Source organism: Pagrus pagrus (assembly GCF_965226575.1).
Source record: "Pagrus pagrus genome assembly, chromosome: 6".
NCBI classification, from domain to species: Eukaryota; Metazoa; Chordata; class Actinopteri; order Spariformes; family Sparidae; genus Pagrus; species Pagrus pagrus.
Window position 1 is genome coordinate 33652261 of NC_140190.1, and position 23995 is coordinate 33676255.

A 23995-nucleotide genomic window follows, 5' to 3' on the forward strand; every position below is an offset into this window, starting at 1 on the left:
ACAGATGCACAAACCTAACATTCATTAGCTGATTAATCCTCTAACCCAGGCATGTCCAAACTATTCCACAAAGGGCTGTGTGGCTGCAGGTTTTCGTTCCAACCACCCAAGAGCACACACTTTGACCAATCAGCTGTCTGAAGACTGAGATCAGCTGATTAAATGAGTCAGGTCTGGTGTGCTGCTGCTTGGTTGGAAAGAAAAGTTAGACTTCTGTGGCAACTTTTGCACAGACCCCCATTGGAGCTTGGCAAACTAAGGTCTTGAGTTTCATGTGTATTAGAGTAAGATTTGCCAGGATATGCAACACTTTCTGTTTTTAATGCTAGTTACAGGAAATCATTGCTTCATATATTGAACACTTTCTGTATTATTAAAATTCTTAATATATATTTTTGTCGTGGGCGTCCATTAGTGCATTAACAGAAAAGCCGATTTGTCGGCGCGTCGACGTCAGTGGCGCAAGTCGACGACCCCTGAGAGTGGTCGACAAGTCGTGTTTTTTTTTTTTTTTGGGCCGTGAACAGTGACAACGAATTTGTCTTCAAGATAAGAGCTTTACATTGCACCCCATTGGATTTTAGAACTTGGTTCTTTGCAGGTGGCTTTTAATTTGAAAGTAGCGACCACTACACAACAAGTTGACAGCAGCTACTAGCTGTTTGGTTGTGTCCGCTAGCTGTCAGCTACAGAGACCGAGGAGATGCTAGCATCTCCCGGATCTCAGTGGCTTTCCAGTCGCTCATCTTGATGTCCGCGGCTGAAGTGATGGACTGATTGCTGTGATCAGCTGTTTCCTGGTTTTAAAACTCTCTGGCTGCGGGCCAGACACACATCCCATGTATGGAGGTGTTCCTCCACTGTGTCAATGTGATGATGTCATCAAACGACAAAAAACTGAAGTCATTAATGCCCTAGCGTCCATACATTCTATATGCAGTGTTTCATGCAGACCGGACTCACCGCCTAGGACAAATTTGAAAGAGTAGGTTTTGCATATATTGTAATTTTGGAAAAAGACAATTCAGGTTGAAATAGGCGTGGCCTTTAATCTAATTCATTTTAATTCAGCGCAAGGAGGCGTGTGAAGTATTTGAAGATGGGGTGACCAGGTTGGAGTTATAGGCCAAAACACATTTACCTTGATTACAGGCATCTAAAAACTTCACAAGAATTCAACTATTTTTGTTAAGATTCTGAAAAAAATCCTGCAACATTCTCCTGGTTTCTGATGTATTGTCAAAGATTCTGATGAAAGGAGATTAAAAACTCAATGAAATAAAACATGTTGTAAATATTATGCAAGGGAAAGCAAGATATGCCAAGACTTCCTGTTTTGGTACATTATCAAAATAATTTTTAATAACTTTTTATCTTGAGGGATCAACTAATATAAATGTGAACAGTTACAATAGGGTCCCCTTCACCACTGGTGCTGGTAACCGCTGAGGACCCCTGACAACCTTAATGTGATAGTGGTTGAAACTTGTCCAACATTCACTGATGTAACTGTCAGAAGTGTCCCCCCCCCCCCCCCCTTTAGTGATTATGTCAGTGGGGATGAATGAGCACAGTATGTTAACAGCTAATGAGTTTTTGTCGCAGAGTTGTTGCCAACATTAGTGGAACCCCCCTGCTGGCGATGAGGGTTGACTGCACCATTTGTGCATGTTTGACACACCGGAGGTCACTGCCAATTGATTGGCTCCTGTTAAACCAGACTCTCTTTTCTTACAGGGGGATATTTCCTATCTTAATGTAAAATATTTAATCTGTTCAGGCCTTTAGAATTTATCCCCACTGACAGGCATTAAAAAAAAATACTGATGACAGCGTAACTATATATATATTTTTCTTTCCAAATGCATGAATGTCTTTGGCAACAAAAGTAAAAATCAATACCAGCAGATTAAAATAATAAGACTTAAAGAGTTCAGTAGTTTCATGAGACACATTTCTTTGTTATCTTTAACCTTTGCTCTGCAGAGCAGAGAGGAAAGAGGGAAATATCTCTTTAGGCTCCAACTTATTTCTTCTCTCTATATGTTTTTAAATTAGCAGAAGAGGAACCATTTAAACTCCCTTTAGAGCTTTTGTCACTTTACTTCTTACTTGAAGCAGTAATTTAAAAGCCTTGGGATTGTTGAAAATGTTGTGCATTATTGTGTACACTTGACTTGTGCCTGTGCCTGAGGCATTAACCTGGCTGACAGCGCATCAATTCACTGAGGCCGTTGTCTCAACCTGAACATTGTTGCACATTTCTCTCTGTCTTTTCCTTTCTCTTTCACTATTTCTTAATTTCTCTATTTTGTCTCTCTTTCCATCCCTCCCTCCTTCCTCTCTCCGTCCCTCTTTCTTCTTCTGTGTATTTCTCTACCACGCAGGATGCCATTTTAACAGGTCTGCTCCCAGAGACGACCTACTCTGTGACTATGGCTGCGTACACCACCAAGGGTGATGGAGCTCGCAGCAAGGCCAGGGCGGTCACCACCACGGGAGCAGGTGTGTGTTATATATATTAACATGTGTTGCATCTACCTGTTAGGCAACACATTTAAGAAATGTGTTTCCTTATTATGTAAAATGACAGTGTCATCCATCTCCAATGTAATACGAAAATAATGCATTCAGTGGTCAGATGTAATGAGGCTATTTTAATTTTAGGCTTTATTTTGAAAGAGGGAATAGCACATGAAAGCAAATTAAAGGTGAACTCAAAAGCAATAAACACAGCCTTGCTCAGTTTATAAAGCTTCTGTTGGCTAATGTTAGCAAACGTTTGATGTCTTTATTGCCAGGACATTGCTTGCCAGCATATTCCAAAATCTTAAAGGTCCCAAATACCAAATTGAGCATCACTAGTGGTTGCAGTTTTGCACCAGCATATTAGACCAAAACAGACTGCACCTCGCCTCTCCCTTCGCCCCCATCCAGCCCCACCTTCTCTACCTCTGCATTCTCAGCAGCAGCAATTGATCCATTAAGGAAGCATCCATTCAAGCATAGTTTTAAGCTAGACCTTTTTTTTTTTATGGCCAATTTGTCCATTAATTATTAATTGTCCATGTTTCAGAATTCCATCCATAAAATCGACTGTGGGACATTTTTTTTAAATAGCCGTATTTAGTGTAAGCCTAAATTTAAACTGCATTAAAACACAAAACGCAAACACTGTGATCTCCTGGTGCAGAACATTTTGTCTATTCCTTTGCAAACCTCCGTTGAACTTTAAGGTGTTGCGTCTGAAGTAAGGGCTTCTTTTTTTGCATGGAAGCCTCTCAGCGCATGGCGATGCAAAACCTGCTTGACTGTAGACAGTGACACCTGTCTTCCAGCAGCTTCAAATTCATTGCAGACTTGCTTTTTGGTGGTTCTTGGTCGACTCTTGACCATCTTGACCAATTTTCTCTCAGCAGCAGGTAATAGTTTGCATTTTCTTCCTGACTGTGACAGTGACACAACTGTGCCATTAACTTTATACTTACAAACAGTTGTTTGTACAGTTGGTCTTTGGACCTGTAACTGCTTTGAAATGGCTCCAAGTGACTTTCCTGACTTGTTCAAATCAATTGTGTGCTCTTTCAGATTAATGCTGAGCTCCTTAGACTTTCCCATTGTAGTGTTTCTGGCTGAGTCGAGTGGGTGTATGAAACAAGCCATATTAAAATGGGCCCAGAAAAATCATCAGCCGTTATTAATCATAATCGCTCAGAAGAAGTTAAGAGGCCATGCAACAAAGCAAATTTGATTCACACAACTTTCTTTAATCACCGAAACTAATTGTTCACATTGCCGTATGTATATTTTTGACCCAGCAGATTTTGTTACATTTTCAGGACACCTATAATAAACCATCATAAAATCTTGTATGGTATGTGTTCCACTCATTCCATTACAGAAAAATGAGAGTAGAAACCATTGGAACTCAAGACTGCCATGACATACATGTTCTTTACAAGTTTATGTAAACTTTTGATCACGACTGTAGGAGGTGCTGAATTGACCAGCGCAGAGTAGGCATGGGCCGGTATGAGATTCTGACGGTATGATAAGGAGGAGGAGGAGTGGCTGTGTATGTGGATAATAACTTGAATTATAAAGTAGTAGAAAATATGACAACTGTCATTGATAACTTATTAGAATGTATAACAATTAAAATATGTGAAGAAAAAAACAAAAATGTAATAATCAGCTGTATATACAGAGCACCGGGCTCTAGTATTGAAGCATTCAAGGACTAGATAGGGGAAACGTTTTCAGAAACTAATCAAAACCTTGTTTTTATATGTGGTGACTTCAATATTGATTTGCTCAACCCAAATAAGCACAAAATGGCTGACGACTTTATCAATACAATGTACAGCATGAGTTTATATCCAAAAATCACCAGACCTAGTAGAATCACATCCCATTGTGCCACTTTAATCAATAACATATTTACCAATGATATTGAAAATATTACAATGAGCGGACTATTAATTAACGACATCAGTGACCACCTACCGGTGTTTACAGTTTACAACAGCAATTGCCAGAGAAATCAGCCAGAGGAAAAACTAAAATACAGACGTGTGAGGACAGAGGAAACTATGAGTATATTTAAGAATGATTTACTGGCACAAAATTGGGAAAAGGTATATAATGAAAGTGATATTGATAGTACATACGAAACCTTTTTAAGAACATTCACATCATTATATGATAAAAATTGTCCAATAAAACGATACTACAGAAAACAAAAATACAAAGATTGACCATGGTTCACGAAGGGATTAGAAAATGCCTGTAAAAAGAAAAATACACTATATAGAGAATTCATAAAACAAAGGACTAAAGAAGCAGAAAAGAAATATAAAAACTATAAAAACAAGTTAACCAATATTATAAGGGTATGTAGGAAAGAATACTATAGTAAAATATTATATTATAACAAAAGCAGGAATATGGGACATATTAAATAGTATTATTAAAAATAGTGCTAAACAACAGAGCTACCCTCAATATTTTATTCATAATAACATTAAAAAGGACAATATGGATGATGTGGTGAATGATAACAGTTTTAATCATTTTTTTGTAAATGTTGGACCAAACCTGGCAAGTAAAATTCCAGATCCATTGTTATCTGAGAATTGGAATGATAACCTTATAGTGAGAAATCCCAGTTCAATGTTCCTTACAGCAGTGGAAGAAAAAGAAATAATAGATATGGTAAATAAATGTAAATACAAAACATCTACTGATTCAAATGAAATTGATATGAAAGTTGTAAAAAATGTCATTGAGGGGATTTCTGAACCACTTACATACATCTGTAACTTATCATTCCAAACCGGAAAATTTCCTAACAACATGAAAATAGCTAAAGTTGTGCTGCTGTATAAAACTGGGGATAGACACCACTTCACAAATTACAGGCCAGTTTCTTTACTTCCACAATTCTCAAAAATTCTAGAAAAACTATTCAATAACAGGTTAGACAAATTCATAAACATAAATTACTTTCCGATAGTCAATACGGATTTAGAGCAAACAGCTCAACATCACTGGCATTAACAGAATCAATTGAGGAGATCACAAACGCTATAGATCACAAACTGCATTCAGTTGGAGTATTCATAGATCTCAAAAAAGCTTTTGATACAATTAATCATAACATATTAATCAATAAACTTGAACGGTACGGGATCAGGGGGTTAGTATTGCATTGGATGAGAAGTTATTTAAGAGAGATCCAACATGGCGGCGAGCAAGTAGGACGTGTTAGAAGGAGCTCTCTCAGCAAACAGCCCAAATCCTGTATTTAACTCCTCAAACTCTTACACAACTTGCATAAACAATATACGGAGCCAAAAGACGGTGTGAATGGGGAAAAGAAAAGTAACTACCAGAGGAAAAACTGCCAGATAATCAAGAAGAAGAGTCTGGAGAAGCTAACATGTTGCAGCCGATGGCAGGAGCCACAGCAAATGCTAATTCTGAAGACGAAGGAGATGAGGTGATAAGAGCTATTTCAGACATGAAAAATATGTTCTCGTCGAAATTTGACGGAGTTTTGTCCGCTATCCATGACATCAAGAAGGACTTCCACGAGTTTGGAGGTACAGTAGGTACTACTTCGTTGTGGCCGAGTTCACGCGTGATTCTCGCGTGAATCACGCGAGAATCACGCACCTTTTTAGTGGCGGATCAATTGTGTTTTCATGAGAAGCGGCAATGTGCCCAAACAACCACCAGGTGGCATCTGTGAGCAGGAGGACGACAACATGCAGCAGCAGGGAGCAGTGACTATGAACGGGAATGGACAGAGTTGCCTGATTTATGTTTCTGTTCGTTGTTGCTTAAATACAAGAATGTAGCTAATAATACCTCACCCACTCCACACCTCATTCCAACTCCTTCCTTCAGCCTGTCGCTACAGGGTCCCTCTAGCAAGGACAAACTTAGTGAGTTGTTGATGATGTTGATGGTGGATGAGATGAATGATTTTTTTCACTATGAAGCCTTTTAAATTACGCACAGCCTACAGAAGTTTCAACGTCCATACAAGCATTTAAGAAATGATTCTTATCAGTTCCATAATTCAGCGAGGATTTTTACTCAACGAAAAAGTGTATAAAGATCAGTTTTTAGGTTGAAGACACGACAGCAGCACTATATGTCCAGACGCTGATGTGTCAGCTGGGGCAGCGGGTCGGTGATAAATACGACACGTGAAAATACTGTGACTGACGTATAGCTCCCCTGGTAGAGCAGCTCCCTCAGTAAGCAGAATCTTCTGCTAGTATGAGTTCGTATCTCAGTTTAGGCTGTAACTTTAGTTAATGTGTTTTCTTTTCTCATCATCATTATGATCACATATGGCTCCAAGTTTGCGCAAATAAATGAGCAAATGGGCATTAATTCTCCGCCGGCCGCGGCACCAGCTTTCCTGCTTGTGTACATAAAATACATTAAATTCTGACACCACAACTGTAGCGTACCGAATATCAATAGATGATAACCAGAAAAAAAACGTTCTATTGATCTGATTCACCGGCTTCATGGACGTCGGAACTATTTTCTGAGAGGGGGGGGGGGGGGGGGGGGGAAGCACGCACTTTTATCAATGATTAAGGATTTGATTTGAAGTTATTTTATAATGGCGTGCAGTTATAACAGAACTAGATGGATGAACACGGCATCTTTATTGTTAAAAAATGAAACTTTGATCACTAAATCAAGCCATTTAAGGAACATAACAGCATTATTTGTACCCTTGAATGAAAAAAAGAAAAGTCTGCGCTCCTGACTCAGGGCTTTCATGCATATCCAAAAGTGGACCTTCTCTCAGTTGACCTACTGATGAAGATTTTAAGCAGGGTGGAGACATCGCTTTCATCCATAAGGTCACTGTGAACGTTCATAACGGTCAAATGTGTTAGTCTCTCCTGCGTCATGGTGCGCAGCCAGGTTTTCAGCCTGCGCAAGGCTGAGAAAGAGCGCTCGGATGCCGCGACAGATATTGGCAGGGCCAGGCACAGCTTAATGAGCTTCTCCACCTCTCTCGTGGAAAGGGGGTCAGTTCTGAGGAACCCACATCCACTCGTTTCCCCTGAGCCGCCTCAAGAACTGCCTGCTCTCGCCCTGCAGCTATGCGGAGTCCTTCCTGATCAAAACGCCGCTCCGCCTCGGAGCGCACCAGGTCCATATGCACATCCTGGATGGTGCTTACTTCTCGTATCTTCCCGTGGGTAGGGAGGCTGATGGGGTGCGTGAGTTCTGACGTCTATGACCGGCTTTCTTTCTTTCAGTTGTGGTGTCAGAATTTAACACAAATATTTGTGCTTTCTATTCCTTATATTTTCTACAACAGGCTTATAGAAAGAAGAACGACGCCATGTCATGTCAGACAGTTTTCTCTAGCTTTATTAAAATACATAATCAGCAGCTTCACAGTAGTCGGATATACAGAAGGTTATTTAAAGCGGACTGAGTCCCTGAAGCAGTCTCCCTGCAGGAGGAGATCCCTTGGCCAAGTGATCAATGTATTTGTTGCAGACCTCTTTGCTGTCCTCAGCGCGCGGGGGTGGGGGTGGGGGCGCTGGCATAGCAAGCTTTTCAAAAGTGTGGGGGATGGATGTGGTCTTTCCAGTTAAGCGAACTTGTTCCAGATGCCTTAACATTTGCATTCCCCCATACTGAGGAATGTGCGTAGGGGACGAGAAGTAAGCACCATCCAGGATGTGTCCATCCTGCATTCGGAGGTGGAGAAGCTCATTAAGCTGTGTCTGGCCCTGCCAATGGCCGTGTTTCCCAGATTCGTTAAGAAGCTCTTAAGTGCTAAGATCTTCTTAGGAGTGCTCTTAAGAACGCTGTGAAAGAAGGATGTGTTTCCCAGAGTCGCTCTTAGCTTAAGAAGATCTTTCACTATGAAGGAAATGTAAGATCGAGCTGACCCACTCTTAACAGCCTTCTTAGCGACCAAATGCTCAGTGATCAAGCCGCGTCAGGGAAATTTACATTCTCCACTTTTCGAAATAATAAAACAATGCTCAATGTTGAAATGCGCTCATAGCTGCGGACCACTGGCGCAAGAAACATGGCTAATAGTAGGCTAGAAGAAGAAAAAACCTTGTTATTGAATTACACGTTTAAGTTTTCCACACACATCTGCATATGAGTTTATAGTACTACACATAAAAATACAACAACCCTGTGGCATTTCACAGATATCAAGGAAACAGATGTATTAAACTCAGCTGAACCTCATCCAGAGAGGCTTCACCTGCTACTCTATATAAATGCGTTGCCAAAGTCCGCGCGTGTGAGAAACCATGGCTGCAATACAGCACATTCTCGCTGCGAACCAACAGCGTTGCCGTGCGCGAAGCCAGACAGTTTACATAAATGCATACGTGCATCAGCACTTCTCCCCACTGGACGTGCTGTCAGACCGGGCTGTCCAGGCAAAGTACCGGCTGCCCCGTGCGGAGATCCAACGGCTGATCACTCTGTCTCCACACATCCAGAGAGCAACCCGCTGCAATTTTGCCCTCAGCCCGGAGGTGCAGCTCCTGGCTGCGCTGCGTTTTTACGCAGTGGGGAGCTTCCTGGAGTTTCATTTTCTTAACAATAAAGATGCCGTGTTCATCCATCTAGTTCTCTTATAACTGCACGCCATTATAAAATAACTTCAAATCAAATGCTTAATCATTGATAAAAGTGCGTGCTTCCCCCGCCCCCCCTCTCAGAAAATAGTTCAGACGTCCATGAAGCCGGTGAATCAGATCAATAGAACGTTTTTTTTCTGGTTATCATCTATTGATATTCGGTACGCTACAGTTGTGGTGTCAGAATTTAATGTATTTTATGTACACAAGCAGGAAAGCTGGTGCCGCGGCCCGGCGGAGAATTAATGCTCATTTGCTCATTTATTTGCTCAAACTTGGAGCTATATGTGATCATAATGATGATGATGAGAAAAGAAAACACATTAACTAAAGTTACAGCCTAAACTGAGATTCGAACTCACACTAGCGGCAGATTCTGCTTTCTGAGGGAGCTGCTCTACCAGGGGAGCTATACATCAGTCATAACACACATCAGCGTCTGGACATACGTGCTGCTGTCGTGTCTTCAACCTAAGAACTGATCTTTATACATTTTTTCGTTGAGTAAAAATCCTCTCTGAATTATGGAACTGATAAGAATCATTTCTTAAATGCTTGTATGGACGTTGAAACTTCTGTAGGCTGTGCGTAATTGTTTCTGCCTCCGCTTATTAGCCGTGGCTGCAGCGAGCGAGCGAGCGAAATTACAACCTCAGATGTCTTTAGGGTATCAGATATTATTATAGGCTATTCTTATATTTAAGCAACATCCAGTCAGGCCGTGATATAGGCTCACGGGGGCGGACTGGGACAATAATTCAGGTCGGCAATTTTACCAGTAAACAAATGTTCCTTAAAAAACGACTAATGTAGTTTAGCTCTACTGTAAAACAAAGAAAGCACAAGTGATTATCCAAGGTCACCCAGATAATTGAGGTGTCCCACCGCTGTGAAACAATCAGTCTGAATCAATCTGATACGGTTTAGCAGTCCCCCTCTCCATTCACTCTACCTGTAGCCTAAAACAGCGCCACTCTCCATTGCAGCTACATTGTGGTCAAATGTGGAATTGTCCGAAAATCGTTTCAGCTGCAATTCAGTACTATGCTTCCACCTAGTGGCTACAGTTGTCACTGACATTTCACGCGTTGCGTGAATCTCGCTCCCCGCGAGTGAAATGGCCACTTTGAAGTAGTACCTACTGTAGGCTATCAGAAGCTGAGTAACGCATAAGCACGACAGAGGATAATGTGGATGTGCTGCAAAATACAGTGCAAACACACGTGAACCAAATAGAGTTGCTCAGTTCCAGAATGGACGACCTGGAAAACCGCCACAGGAGAAACAATCTACGACTGGTTAACCTGCCTGAAAGAGCAGAAGGGGCAGATGCGGTGAAATTTTTGGAAAAATGGCTATGTGAGGTGTTTGGAGCATCGCTGCCGAGCCCAGTGGTAATTGAACAGGCGCACCGCATCGGCAGACCCCCGGCGGCGGAGCATAGATGCCCCCGTGTGCTGATCATGAAGTTTCTGAACTTTTGCGACCGGCAAAGAGTAATGGAGGCGGCGAGAAAGATGAAGGCAGTGACATACCAATAACACTAAGTGATGTTTTTCACGGACTTCTCCATGGATGTGCGCAAGCAGCAGAGACAGTTCGACGGGGTGAAGAAACGTTTACAGGCGCTGAACATTGACTACAGGCTCAGATACCCAGCTAAGCTGACTGTCATACTTGAGGGCCAGACGAAGACCTGTGATTCTCCCAAGGATGTGGAGAAACTACTTTCATCCATCGAGTCAAACGGATAAAACGGTGGAATGATAATACAGTAGTAGGATTTAACTAAAGGACTCTCATGTAAATCCCTGTTAATTAATGGAAAACAATTTAAGGTCAGCAATTATCTTTCAAGTTAATCAGGAAATGTTTTGGCTTTAACATAACACTGACAGACCTCTCCTGAAAAGCTTTATGTTTTGCTATATATGCTCAGGTTTAGTTGGAATATCTTACAGTGTTGTGTGTAAGAAAATCACTGAGGGAATTAGTCCAACTTTTATTTTGAAGGGCTGTGATGCGAGGAGAGCGCTGTTAGGTTAGTTGGCGCACTCGCAATTATATTTTTGTTTAGGTGTGTTTGGTATGGTCTTACATTTGAGGAAATGCACCTTAATATTACAAGATGAATGAGTCTCAAATAACATTCATATCATGGAACGTAAGGGGGTTAGGTAAATTATCAAAACTGAAACAGGTTATGCATAGAATTAAGCAACTTAAATCATCTATTGTGTTTCTACAAGAAACCCACCTATTGAATAATGACCTATTGAAAATTTGTAGAAGATGGCCAGGTCAAGTTTATGCCTCATCATATGCATGTAACGCAAGAGGGGTGCTAATATTTATTCACAAATCTGTCCCATTCAAAGTTTCAAAGGTTACACCTGATAAGGCAGGCAGACATTTAATACTTCAAGGAATGCTTTTTGATGTAAATATAAATCTTGTAAATTTGTATGGACCAAACTCTGATAACCCCAAATTTTTTGAGGAGCTATTTTTACTTCTAGCTCAGATGTAGGGCCATCTTCTTATTGGAGGGGACTTCAACACAACCCTGGCGACAAATCTCGACAGACTTAAAGGTACTGATAATACTCATGCACAAAGCAGGAAAATATTACATAATTTCAGGCAAGACCTGGACTTGTGTGATCCATGGAGGAGAAAATACCCAGATAAATCAGAATTTTCAGAATTTTTCCTCATCAACAAATTCTTATTCACGAATAGATTACTTTAATTTAAAATCATTTATTCTCACAGATACATAATGTTACTTACAAATCCATTGTAATTTCAGATCACGGCCAAGTTAAATTAATATATAACATGTCCAAATTCATTAGAGGTCCTCATAAATGGAGGCTACAACCAAAATGGCTGCACGACACAAAATTCATGAAGTTTGTTGGAAACAGCATTGATGAATTCTCAAACACAAATGAAACGACGGCATCTATAAGATGGGAGGCCTTTAAAGCCTATTTAAGGACAAAGGACAAATGATTAGCTATACAAGCTCTATTACTAACAAAGTCAATTTAAAACTACAATCTCTCAACGACAAAATTTGAAAAATGGAGGAAATGTATGAAAATAAAACAAACATAGAACTCTATCAACAGGAGTTGCTTCTGCTAAGAGCACAATATAATGAACTTTCACTTGCAAAAGCAGAAAATAGCTTAATTCGTCTACAACAAACATTTTATGAACAGGGGGAAAAATCTGGCAAGTTGTTGGCTTGGCAAATCAAGAAACTACAATCTAGTAAGGCCATTAATAATATTTTAACAACCTCAGGGACTCTAACATCAGACCCATCAGAAATTAATGTAACTTTTGCCAATTTCTATCGCTCTTTATACAAAGCAGAATCTGCTGGGATAAGTAGTCAGCAAACCATATTCCTAGATGGCCTCCAAATTCCTAACTTCTCTAATGAAGCTAAACAACACCTAGATTCCCCATTTTCTATTGAAGAATTACTGAAAGCTATTGATACAATGAAAAATGGGAAAACAGCTGGACCTGATGGTCTCCCCATTGATATATTTAAAGCCTTCAAAGAAAAAATAGTACATCCCCTTATGAATATGTATGAGGAATCCCTGGAATCTGGTATCCTCCCCCCATCACTAAGAAAGGCGCTGATAACACTAATACCTAAACCAGGCAAACCACATGATAAATGTGAGTCATACAGATTGGTATCCTTAATTAACACAGATGCTAAAATCTTGGCAAAAGTACTGGCATTAAGATTAGAAACTCACCTACCATCGATTATTCATAATGACCAAAATGGATTTGTGAAAAACAGACAGGCGTTTCATAATATTAGGCGTGTACTAAACATTATCCATGAAAAAAAAGATGCTAAAGACACGTGACTATACTGTCACTAGATGCCGAAAAGGCATTCGACAGAGTCGAGTGGCCTTACTTATTTGATGTACTCTGTTGATTTGGATGCGGTCCTAAATTTTGTCAGTGGATTAGAATACTCTATTGTGAACCATCAGCTGAAGTGATTACAAATAATTTAACCTCAAAATCCTTTGATCTGTCGAGAGGCACTCATCAGGGTTGCCCGCTCTCCCCTTTGCTGTTTGTGATGACTCTTGAACCCCTGGCAATAGCAATCAGAGATCACTCAGGGATAAAGGGAATCCATATTTCAGAAATAGAACACCTGGGGCCTCATGTACTAAGACTTGCGTGGATTTCCTACTGAAACATGGCGTACGCTAGAATCCAGAAACTGTCGTACGCACAAAAAAAATCAGATGTATCAAAGTGTGCGTACGCATCGATCCAAGCACTTTCCCTTTGTCCATCTCAATCAACGTGGAATTGAGCGCACATGTAGACGTGCTAAACTCCTCCCTGTCCACGCCCTCATTTAAATATGCAAATTATTTTAAATAGGGCCTGCACCGGGGATTCCCCTCGCTGCACCATCAGATTTACACCATGAGCAAAAGAAAGAAAAAAAAAGAAATGTGAGTGGGAGCGTGTGTGTGAGGCAGTGAACGCTGTGGGGTCGGAGCAGCGCACACTCATTAAAATAAAAAATAAAAAATGGTCCGACGTGGAGGTGGAGGTGAAGCGGAGGATTTCTGCCCAATAACATGTGAAATAGATTTAGTTTCCGTCGTTCATGCACCACTTGATTGAATCACTATTACTTTTTTCAAAAGAAATAATATATATAAGTGCCACCGTTAGTGGGAAACAAACAGAAGGACAAAACAACTTCATTACAAGGATTGACGAGACGGATCACACTTATATTAATGACGTGGCCGTGGCTACTGCAGTGTGACATCTCCAACTTTACGCACGCGTTTAATGACACAAATCCTGAACACAAGGAGACAATAAAGGGCTTCTCAGATAGCTCTACCGCTCTATTTTCACCGGGGAAAAACAAATGCACATATTTGAATGCACGTGCCCAAATGGGCATTGTGCTGGTTTACATTCGGGGCGCAATTAAACGGATACATTATTTACTCACCGAGAAGCCACCCATCGCGCACCGTGCCAGCCTCCAGCCTGTTACCAACCATGCTATTGGTAAGAATGAACGAGTCATGTTGAACCAGGCCACCTTGCCACGATGTTGGTGAGCTGCATTTGCGCATCACATATTATTTGAACATTAATTGAATGAAAATGTTTCCTGTTGACGAAAACTAATTCATCCTGTGATGGCGCTTTTATGTGTGCAGTCAATAGCTCCGATTACATTAGGGAAACCGGCTCTTGCTGCAAATTGCGCTTTAATGTTGGCCTATTCAACAGCATTGTATGGGACTTTGATGTACCAGGATGACATTCTTATGATCCCGTCCCACACAGCTGGCATGGCTCGGCTCAGAGTGGACTGGCACACTCCTGACCGGTCGGCCAGCTCCCTCTGGAAGACTCCTGTTGCCAGAAACCCCAGAGTGGTCAGCACCTGTGTGGGCACGGACAACCCCTGGCTCCTGGCTGTGTTTCGTTCTAGGGTCGGCCGCAGCTCTGCGCACAGCTCCAGTAACACTGGCCTCGGCAACCTAAAACGACTCATGAGCCAGTTGTCGTCATTTGCCAACAGATCTTCCCGTTCTCTAAACACCCTCTCACGTCTGATATTACCATTTGCGATATCTTCTAACAAGGCCAAGGCTGCCGTTGTTAATGGCATTTCTTCATCACTTTGCGCATGTTTTTATGATTTATGATTTATGATCCATATGATTGCAAACACGTGTGTGTTAATTGTCCGTGTCTCTGATGTGCACATTACTCTGAGGACAAATTGTTTTCACATAATTAACAGTTTCCCAGCATCACCTCAGAGTGTCGCCAAAGGAACAATAGCTGTAGAAACGTGCATACGCCAGCCATGAAGCTGGCGTGGGGCACCGCACATTTCCACGGTCATTTCACTTTTGATACATCTGAACGTTGGCGTGGAAAATGACGTACGCCACTTTTTTGTGCGTACGCAACATTGATACATGAGGCCCCAGATCTCTTTATTTGCAGATGATATATTATTATATCTTTCAGACCTGAAAAACACAATACCTGTCTTGCTTAATCTAATTGATCAATTCGGATCATTCTCAGGCTATAAAGTCAATCAGGCAAAATCGTCAATACTTTTTCTCAACAGGCAAGATAGGATTAATCCAGCATTTCAACATCCGTTCACAATAGCTAGAGATGGGTTCAAATATTTAGGAATAATCATCACACCTCAAATTAAAAATATGATCCCATGCAATTACGACCCCATTGTTGCTCAGGTGAATGACAGCTTAGATAGATGGATGAACCTTCCCCTTACAATAATTGGCAGAATCAATATTATTAAAATGAATATCCTCCCTAAATTCTTATATTTATTCCAATCGATCCCCCTTACACCCCCACCAACATTTTTTTCCAATATGAAGAAAGTGTTTACAAAATTCATTTGGAACAAAAGGCAATCAAGACTTCGCTTAACACTACTATATCTGCCATATGAAAGAGGAGGGCTCCAGCTACCCAATCTTTTATGGTATTTTAGGGCAGCTCAGCTTAGATCAGCCTTTTTTTGATTTTTTTTAATGCTCCCAATTTACCGTGGATCCAAATAGAAGAAAAGTGTGCCAGGGGACTAACATTAGATACTTATCTTTATTCTGACTCTCTCAAAAGACTTAAGCAAAACACAACTAACCCATTTGTTAAATCCACAATCATAGCCTGGCATGAATCACAGGAAATGTTCAAAATGCCATCAGGATTATCACCATTTGCGCCTATCTGGGGCAATTCATTATTTACACCAGGTAAATCGGATCTTGGATTCAGACTCTGGGCACAGTTGGGTCTAAAGAAGATAGTAAATCTTTATTCAGATAACACCCTCATGTCCTTCGACAATCTTAAAGAAAAATTTGGGATCCCTCAAACTCATATGTTTAAATACTTTCAAATACAGAGTTTTATTCGCTCAAGGTTGCAATCATATCAATGTCCTCCCCTAAGTATTATTGAAAAGTTGGTAACATCAGACCCATATGCTAAAGGTAAGATCTCAACTCAATACAAGACATTATCAGAGACTTCTTTGGAATCTTCAGATCACAAAAGAAGGGCATGGATAGAGGATCTTTAAAGCGATATCACTGAAGACGATTGGGAAAAAGCTTGTTATCAAGCACAAACACAGCAGATTTATTAATAGCAGATTGAAATTGATCCAATACAATTGGCTTATGAGAACGTATATAACTCCTGAAAAACTAAATAAATTTAATTCTAATATCCCTGATAATTGTATAAAATGCAGAACAAAGAAGGGAACCCTATTTCACTGTATTTGGAAGTGCAAACACTTACAAGAATTTTGGAAAAAAATAACTGACACAATCTCCACCATTATACATAAAAAAATCCCTATGTGCCCGGAGATCTGTATCCTCGGCCTGAGACCCAAAACACTGGCCCTGAAAACACACGAGAATAAGCTGCTAAACCTTTGTTTATTACATGCGAAACGTCTTATAGCCAGACACTGGAAAAGTGTTCATTGTCCTTCTTTGAATATGTGGATTAATTAACTTTCTTCTTGCTTAGCGATGGAAAGACTCACATATATAATCAAACAAAAAAGCCACATTTTTCATGACATATGGAACTCATTTATCATATTTTTGGAATCAAGACCTGACTTACTAACTCCTTAAATTGTACTCCTTTCAAGTAAGACGATACCCTTTTAATTTTAATTTAATTTTATTTATGTTGGTTTTGTATTATTATACGCTTTTGTTGTCTTTTTAATGTTACACACAGAAATAGTATCCTTTTCCTAAAAAAAAACACAAAAAAAACACATGTATAGATATATTTTGAATATACTGCATGTATGTTTCTTACGACGGAGTATTAGGGCCACATTGAGGGGAAAAAAAAAATCACAAACTTCGAGAATAAAGTCGTAATTTATGAGAATAAAGTCGTAATTTATGAGAATAAAGTAGTAATTTATGAGAATAAAGTCGTAATTTACGAGAATAAAGTCATAATATTACGAGAATAAAGTCATAATATTACGAGAATAAAGTCGTAATTTATGAGAATAAAGTCGTAATTTATGAGAATAAAGTAGTAATTTATGAGAATAAAGTCGTAATTTACGAGAATAAAGTCATAATATTACGAGAATAAAGTCATAATATTACGAGAATAAAGTCGTAATTTATGAGAATAAAGTCATAATATCCTAACCTGTTGTTTTAGAGGAAGACAGTTGGTAAAATGAGGGCCGTGGAGGATTTTGTGGAGTTGTACTTTAGGATAGGTTTCACAAACAAGGAGATACTTAATCTTTTGGCACATCAGCATCATATCATCATAAGTATTAGGACTTTAAAAAGACAATGCAAGAAAATGCATCTTTTCCAGAGACATATCTTTTAATAACTTCACAAGTAAGTAAACAGTCCGAATAAAATCTCTTCATACAAAGATCTGCAAGTGACCTCAAGAAATCCAATGTCTTTGGCTTACTTTTGTAATCCATGACAACTTGATCACAAATGATCAACACATATGTTCTGTAAACAATAATAACCTTGCTTTGATCACAACAGATCAATACATTTTCTGTAAACAATAAAAACTTTGGTTTGATGCAAACACATCAATACATGTTTCTGTAAACAATAAGCAACCTGTCAAGATCAACATACTTCTGTAAACAATCTGATCACCTGTTTGTCACAACCATTCAATCGACCTACTTCCGTTTTAAGTACTTCGACTTTTTTCTGACTTTATTCTCATAAATTACGACTTTATTCTCATAATATTATGACTTTATTCTCGTAAATTACGACTTTATTCTCATAAATTACGACTTTATTCTCGTAATATTATGACTTTATTCTAATAAATTATGACTTTATTCTCATAAATTATTACTTTATTCTCATAAATTACGTCTTTATTCTCATAAATTACTACTTTATTCTCATAAATTAAGACTTTATTCTCGAAGTTTGTGATTTTTTTCCCCCCTCAATGTGGCCCTAATACTCCGTCGTAGTTTCTCTCTATTTTTTTATTTTTATTATTTTTTTCATTTTTCCATCTTTCTCTCTCACTTTTGCCTATTTATTTCAATTGATTATGTAAAAATTTTAACTAGAAGACAGGCAGGTGTACTGTATATTGTTTTTGTGTTTCTGTTTTTCATTTTTCAAAGGAAATGTCATTTTTCTTGCTGTTTAACTGATGGCTCCAGTTCAGGGTTGGGGGGAGGGAGGGAAATTGTGTAAAGACTAAAAAATAAATACAGATATGTGTTAAAAAAAAAGAAAGAAAAGGGGGAAAAAATAAGTTACTTAAGTAACAGAAAACGATTTGTGAAGTTGGGGGAACATTCATCGTCATGCTTGGACATTGCTTGTGGCGTCCCACAGGGGTCAGTATTAGGTCAAAAACTATTTATACTTTACATAAATGACATATGCAAAGTTTCAAGAACATTAAAATTAGTGTTATTTGCAGATGACACTAGTATTTTTTGTTCTGGGGGGGATTTACATGAAATAATGGGGAGGATCACCACTGACATGTGCAAACTGAAAATGTGGTTCGACAGAAACAATTTATCGTTAAACTTAAGTAAAACCAAATTCATGTTATTTGGCAATTGCAATAAGAATACACAAATACAGTTACAAGTAGATGGGGTGGACGTTGAAAGAGTATATGAAAACAAGTTTATTGGGATAACAACTGATGATAAAATAAACTGGAAGTCTCATATAAAACATGTACAAAGCAAACTGTCAAGAAGCATTTCAGTTCTGAGCAAAGCAAAACACATTCTGGACCACAAATCACTCCACATTCTCTACTGTTCACTGATTTTACCATATTTACAATACTGTGCAGAGGTTTGGGGCAATACTTATAAATGTACAATACAATCTCTATCCATACTGCAGAAAAAAGCCATAAGAATAATTCATAATACTGGTTATAGAGACCACACAAATTCACTATTCTTAAAATCAAAAACATTAAAATTCACTGACCTGGTTCATTTCCAAACAGCACAAATCATGAACAAAGCAATAAACAATCTACTTCCTGGAAATATTCAAAAACAGTTTTTTTACAGAGATGGGGGTTATAATCTGAGGGGTGAGTTCAATTTAAAACATCAGCGGGCACGTACAACATTAAAAAGTTTTTGTCTTTCAGTTTGTGGAGTGAGGCTGTGGAACAGACTGGGTGTGGGGCTCAAGCAATGTCCAAGCATGATCCAGTTTAAAAAGCGGTACAAACACATGGTTTTCACGAGGTACAGGGAAGAAGGGAAGGGCTTTAACAATTGGGTGTTGTAGCACCCTATAATGTAATAATTTCCTGATAATGTAATAACGCCTGAAAATGTAATAAAATTTGCACTTAACTCGATTGAAAATGTAATAAAACCCAATAATGTAATAACTTCACCAATAATGTAATAAAATAATCTGACTGATATTGTAATAACATTTTTACCAATAATGTAATACCTTATTACATTATTGGGAATTTATTACATTTTCAGGAGTTTTTTTTTTTCTTCAAAACTGATAATGTAATACTTGACAGATAATGTAATATATATGTTCATTTTCAGTCCAGAGTTCTACATTTTGTGTTTTGAGAATCTAAGAATGTTATATACACTGGATTTGAAACAACAGAATGACTATTGCTTCCCTAGATGTACCTCTTCACTTCACAGATTTCCAACAAATCACTACCTCATGAAAACAACCACAAACCAACAAAATAACTTTCAGTAACACTTCATTTGAAGAGGGTATACATAAGCATTCATACTGTAACACCTACATACACATTACATGACACCTGACACAAACATAGGCCCACATATCCACTTTCAAATGGTTTATTAAATCACTTTCAATGTCAAATGGACATCTTACTCTATGTCAAGTGGCATAGTGGTCAGCTGACATACTGTCATACTGATAGTATATTATGAGATTTACCCGTATAAATAAAGGTTAACAAAAATGTCAGCATCAAAATGACAAAACTTGATGACAACTGGCATCCTTTTTGGGGTTTATACAGGGTTTGAAGTTGTATGATGTTTCTATGATAGTACAATTCAAATTTGGTGAAAGTAATTGTCTAAAGGTATTACAACCATTTAAATCCTGTTTTATTGAAGTGACGTCATTTCTGCAATGTCATCTGCTGGTAATGTCACTTACCAGCAGATGTGCTGCCACTAGGCCCTCTAGTCGTGTTCTAGATCGTGTTCTAGATCGTATTCTACCTTGCAGGCCCTGCAAGGTAGAACACGATCAGTGTCTCTCTGATGACCGGCCAATAAAGACATATCTCCTTTTATGTGAACACTTGGTGAGTATGCAACGTTTCAGCATCAATACCTTCAGATTTCTGTAGGATACCAGAAAAAGTTTGATAATGGTAGAATAGTGTACTGTAGGCTTTAGACTAGTTTTTATTGTCCATGTGGCTACATGCTAGTTCTTACTGATGCTAACTTCTCGACACTTTAGCCAAGGCTTGGCTACTTCTCTAAATAGCTTAAGACAGGGGTTCCCCAGCATTTTTTCACTGTGGACCGTTCACAGGTGGACAATTTTTTTTTCAAGTGAAAAAGTTGTTTTAAAAAAGACTAACATACATTTACCTGTTTACATTACACATATAATATAAAAACGATTGCAGACGGTCACATGGTTTTCTGTTAACATTTTTAATTCAATAAATACATCTTTGTTACAACTAACCGTAATATACTCTCTGTAATCTCGTTTTTGCTGCCGTCACCTCGGAAATCTCCTCGCTTCACAAAGATAATATGTTTGTAATGGAAGCAGGTTTTCAGTGCTTTTGTGGCCATCTCAGGATAATCTGCTTTAACCCAGAACGCAGGCAGAGTTTAAGTTTTCTGCGAAGTGGTGAAGCGGTGCAGAGCCGGTCGCCACATTTAATATACACAGCGGGCTTGGAGCATGTGAATCACCTGTTGCAATGAACCCGTTATTTAAACAGGACTGTTTTTTCTTTTAAAGTGACTATGAGGAGTTTCTGAAAGCGAAGTGTTTTCACACTACATTTCCCATGAGCCTCTGTGCATACGGTAAAATTCTTGGACCGACGCAAGACGGACTAAAGTGAAAAACATTTGCCAAGAATGTTTTCATTAATCAAGAATGAAAGTCGGAGGTTCGAAGACGAACAGATACTGTCGTAGTTTCATCCACATTAATATGAGACTCTTTTATTAACATAAGCAATCTCCTCGGAGTCTCTTTCTTTTTGTTGGCAGTCGTTGGGTCTTCTCTCATCTCATTATTGAGTCTTTCCCGGCGACGCTTGTTTTTTACTCTTCAATTGCGCAGTGCTGAGAAGAGGCACAGGCGGAAACAAACAATTATATATATTTTCATTCTTTTAATTGTATTTATTCTTTATTTATACAAGTAAATCTCATACAGTATACCAATATGACAGTATGTCAACTGGCCACTATGTCACTTGACATAGAGATGTCAATTTGACATTGAAATTGATTTAATAACCATTTATGAGTGGATTTGTAGGCCTATGTTTATGCCGGATGTCATGTAATGTTTATGCAGATGTTATGAATGCTTATGTAAACTCTCTTCAAATGAAGTGTTACTGAAAGTTGCTTTGGTTTTGGTTTGTGGTTGTTTTCATGAGGTAGTGATTTGTTGGAAATATTTGAAGTGAAGAGGTACCTTTAGGGAAGAGTTACCTGGGGTCTCCAGTGCTACTCAGAAGCTTATATCTGAGCTTGAGTTCTGGGCTCCCAAGGAGGTAAGTCCATCACCCACTCAGGGACATGCAACAACATCCTGGTCTTACTGAGTATTTGCACGTATGCATATGGCTGTATGGTACTCAAGGTCTGCAATTTAACCCAATAGTTATTCTGTTGTTTCAAATCCAGTGTATATAACATTCTTAGATTCTCAAAACACAAAATGTAGAACTCTGGACTGAAAATGAACATATATATTACATTATCTGTCAAGTATTACATTATCAGTTTTGAAGAAGAAAAAAAACTCCTGAAAATGTAATAAATTCCCAATAATGTAATAAGGTATTACATTATTGGTAAAAATGTTATTACAATATCAGTCAGATTATTTTATTACATTATTGGTGAAGTTATTACATTATTGGGTTTTATTACATTTTCAATCGAGTTGAGTGCAAATTTTATTACATTTTCAGGCGTTATTACATTATCAGGAAATTATTACATTATAAGGTGCTAAATGATTTATGTATTTGTTTATTTAATCTATTTATTTTCTTTTTCTTTTCGCACTCGCACATGTTCGAAATAAACTAAAAACCAAACTAAACTAAACTAACCTTAGGCAAAAATATCACGGTTTCACAGTATTATGATTACAGCTCTAAAATGTGTATTTTGAATGTCTGTATTTAAAAACAAAAAAAGGAAAAAACATTACACATGTGCTTCTCTTCTTCACCTCATGTTAGAGAAACTAGCTGGTGTTATCCATCTTAGCAATAAAGATTGATGACTAGCATGTTAAGATGGATCTATCTTAGCATGCTAGTTAGCCTCAGTAAAAAAAAAAAAAAGTTACTATCAGAGATATAGAAAAGATAAGATATGGTAACTACCATCTGCCTCAGTAACAAGCTCATTTCACTAATGTCACGCTGATATGCTTGTTCATTTCAAGACAACATTAACTTTACCTTGAATTTAGCATACAGCGACGGGTGGTGCTCCCGTAGATGCGCTATCATATGCGATGTATTGCCTCCCCGGGCTGCCACTGTTCGCAAGCACGTTTTGCACGGGCGACCTTCTTCCTCCGAGCCATGGCCATCTGGCTTTTTACGGTAGACAAAGTATTCCCATACAGCCGACTTGGTCCTTTTAGACGGGGGAAAAGTTCGGGGGCTCGCCTCCTTCAGCTATCATACTGCCTGCAGAGCTGCCTGTTTGTCACTCACAGCAGTCGCAGGTGCTCGGGGGGGAGGGCACTTCACGCTGCAGCTGCACGTGGCGTGAGGGACCTCTACTTACTCTCTGACGAGACGTCACATTAAAAAACAAACCAAAAAAAAAACGCTCGGTATGACGGAAAATTTTAGTGGTTTTGAAACCTTGACTTTTTCATACCGTGGTATACCTTGAAACCAGTAACCGGCCCATGCCTAGCGCAGAGAAATGTTCACATGTATTTTTTTCAGGTAGACATCACCGGAATGCTGAGGTGAAGCTTGTGCTGTGAGAGAAAAAAATGCTGCACATCACTAAACACTCAGTGAATCTGACAGTGGCAATGTATTATATAGGTCACACAATATTAAGTTTTTTTAATATGCTGTTAAATAAGAGATTGTTCAAGGCAAATATCGGTGCGTTTAGTTTCAGTTTCATCTACAAATAAAGTGGTAGCTAATCTGGCCAAATTATGTTGGTGACCTTAATGACTGGTCAAGCTTGTAGCCACATCTGACCTATTTTTAAAGATATCCCCACATTGAGAGATCTCAGCAAAAGTGAGTGCAAAGTATGCAGCCAATACTATAACCTTACCTTTATTATGAGATCTTCTGAAAATAGCTCCCATTTTATCCACCCAACTAAGAAAGTACTACTATTAGCAGTGTTTCCTACAGGAATCTGTGAGACTATGGTAGATGGACCATGCACTAGGGGATCCAGTGCATGTTCCCCCAGAAGAAAATTTAGC

At 38.8% G+C, this 23995-nt stretch overlaps 1 protein-coding gene across 12 annotated transcripts in view; it reads left to right on the plus strand.

Moving 5' to 3' along the window:
- Nucleotides 1-23995, plus strand: part of ptprfa (protein tyrosine phosphatase receptor type Fa) — a 541915-nt gene that overhangs the window by 270039 nt on the left and 247881 nt on the right. For all 12 annotated transcript variants that reach the window (XM_084354897.1, XM_084354905.1, XM_084354902.1 and 9 more), the window contains one exon: nucleotides 2388-2505. In XM_084354897.1, coding sequence (XP_084211023.1) covers nucleotides 2388-2505 — 118 coding nt within the window. The remainder of the gene's footprint in view (nucleotides 1-2387; nucleotides 2506-23995) is intronic.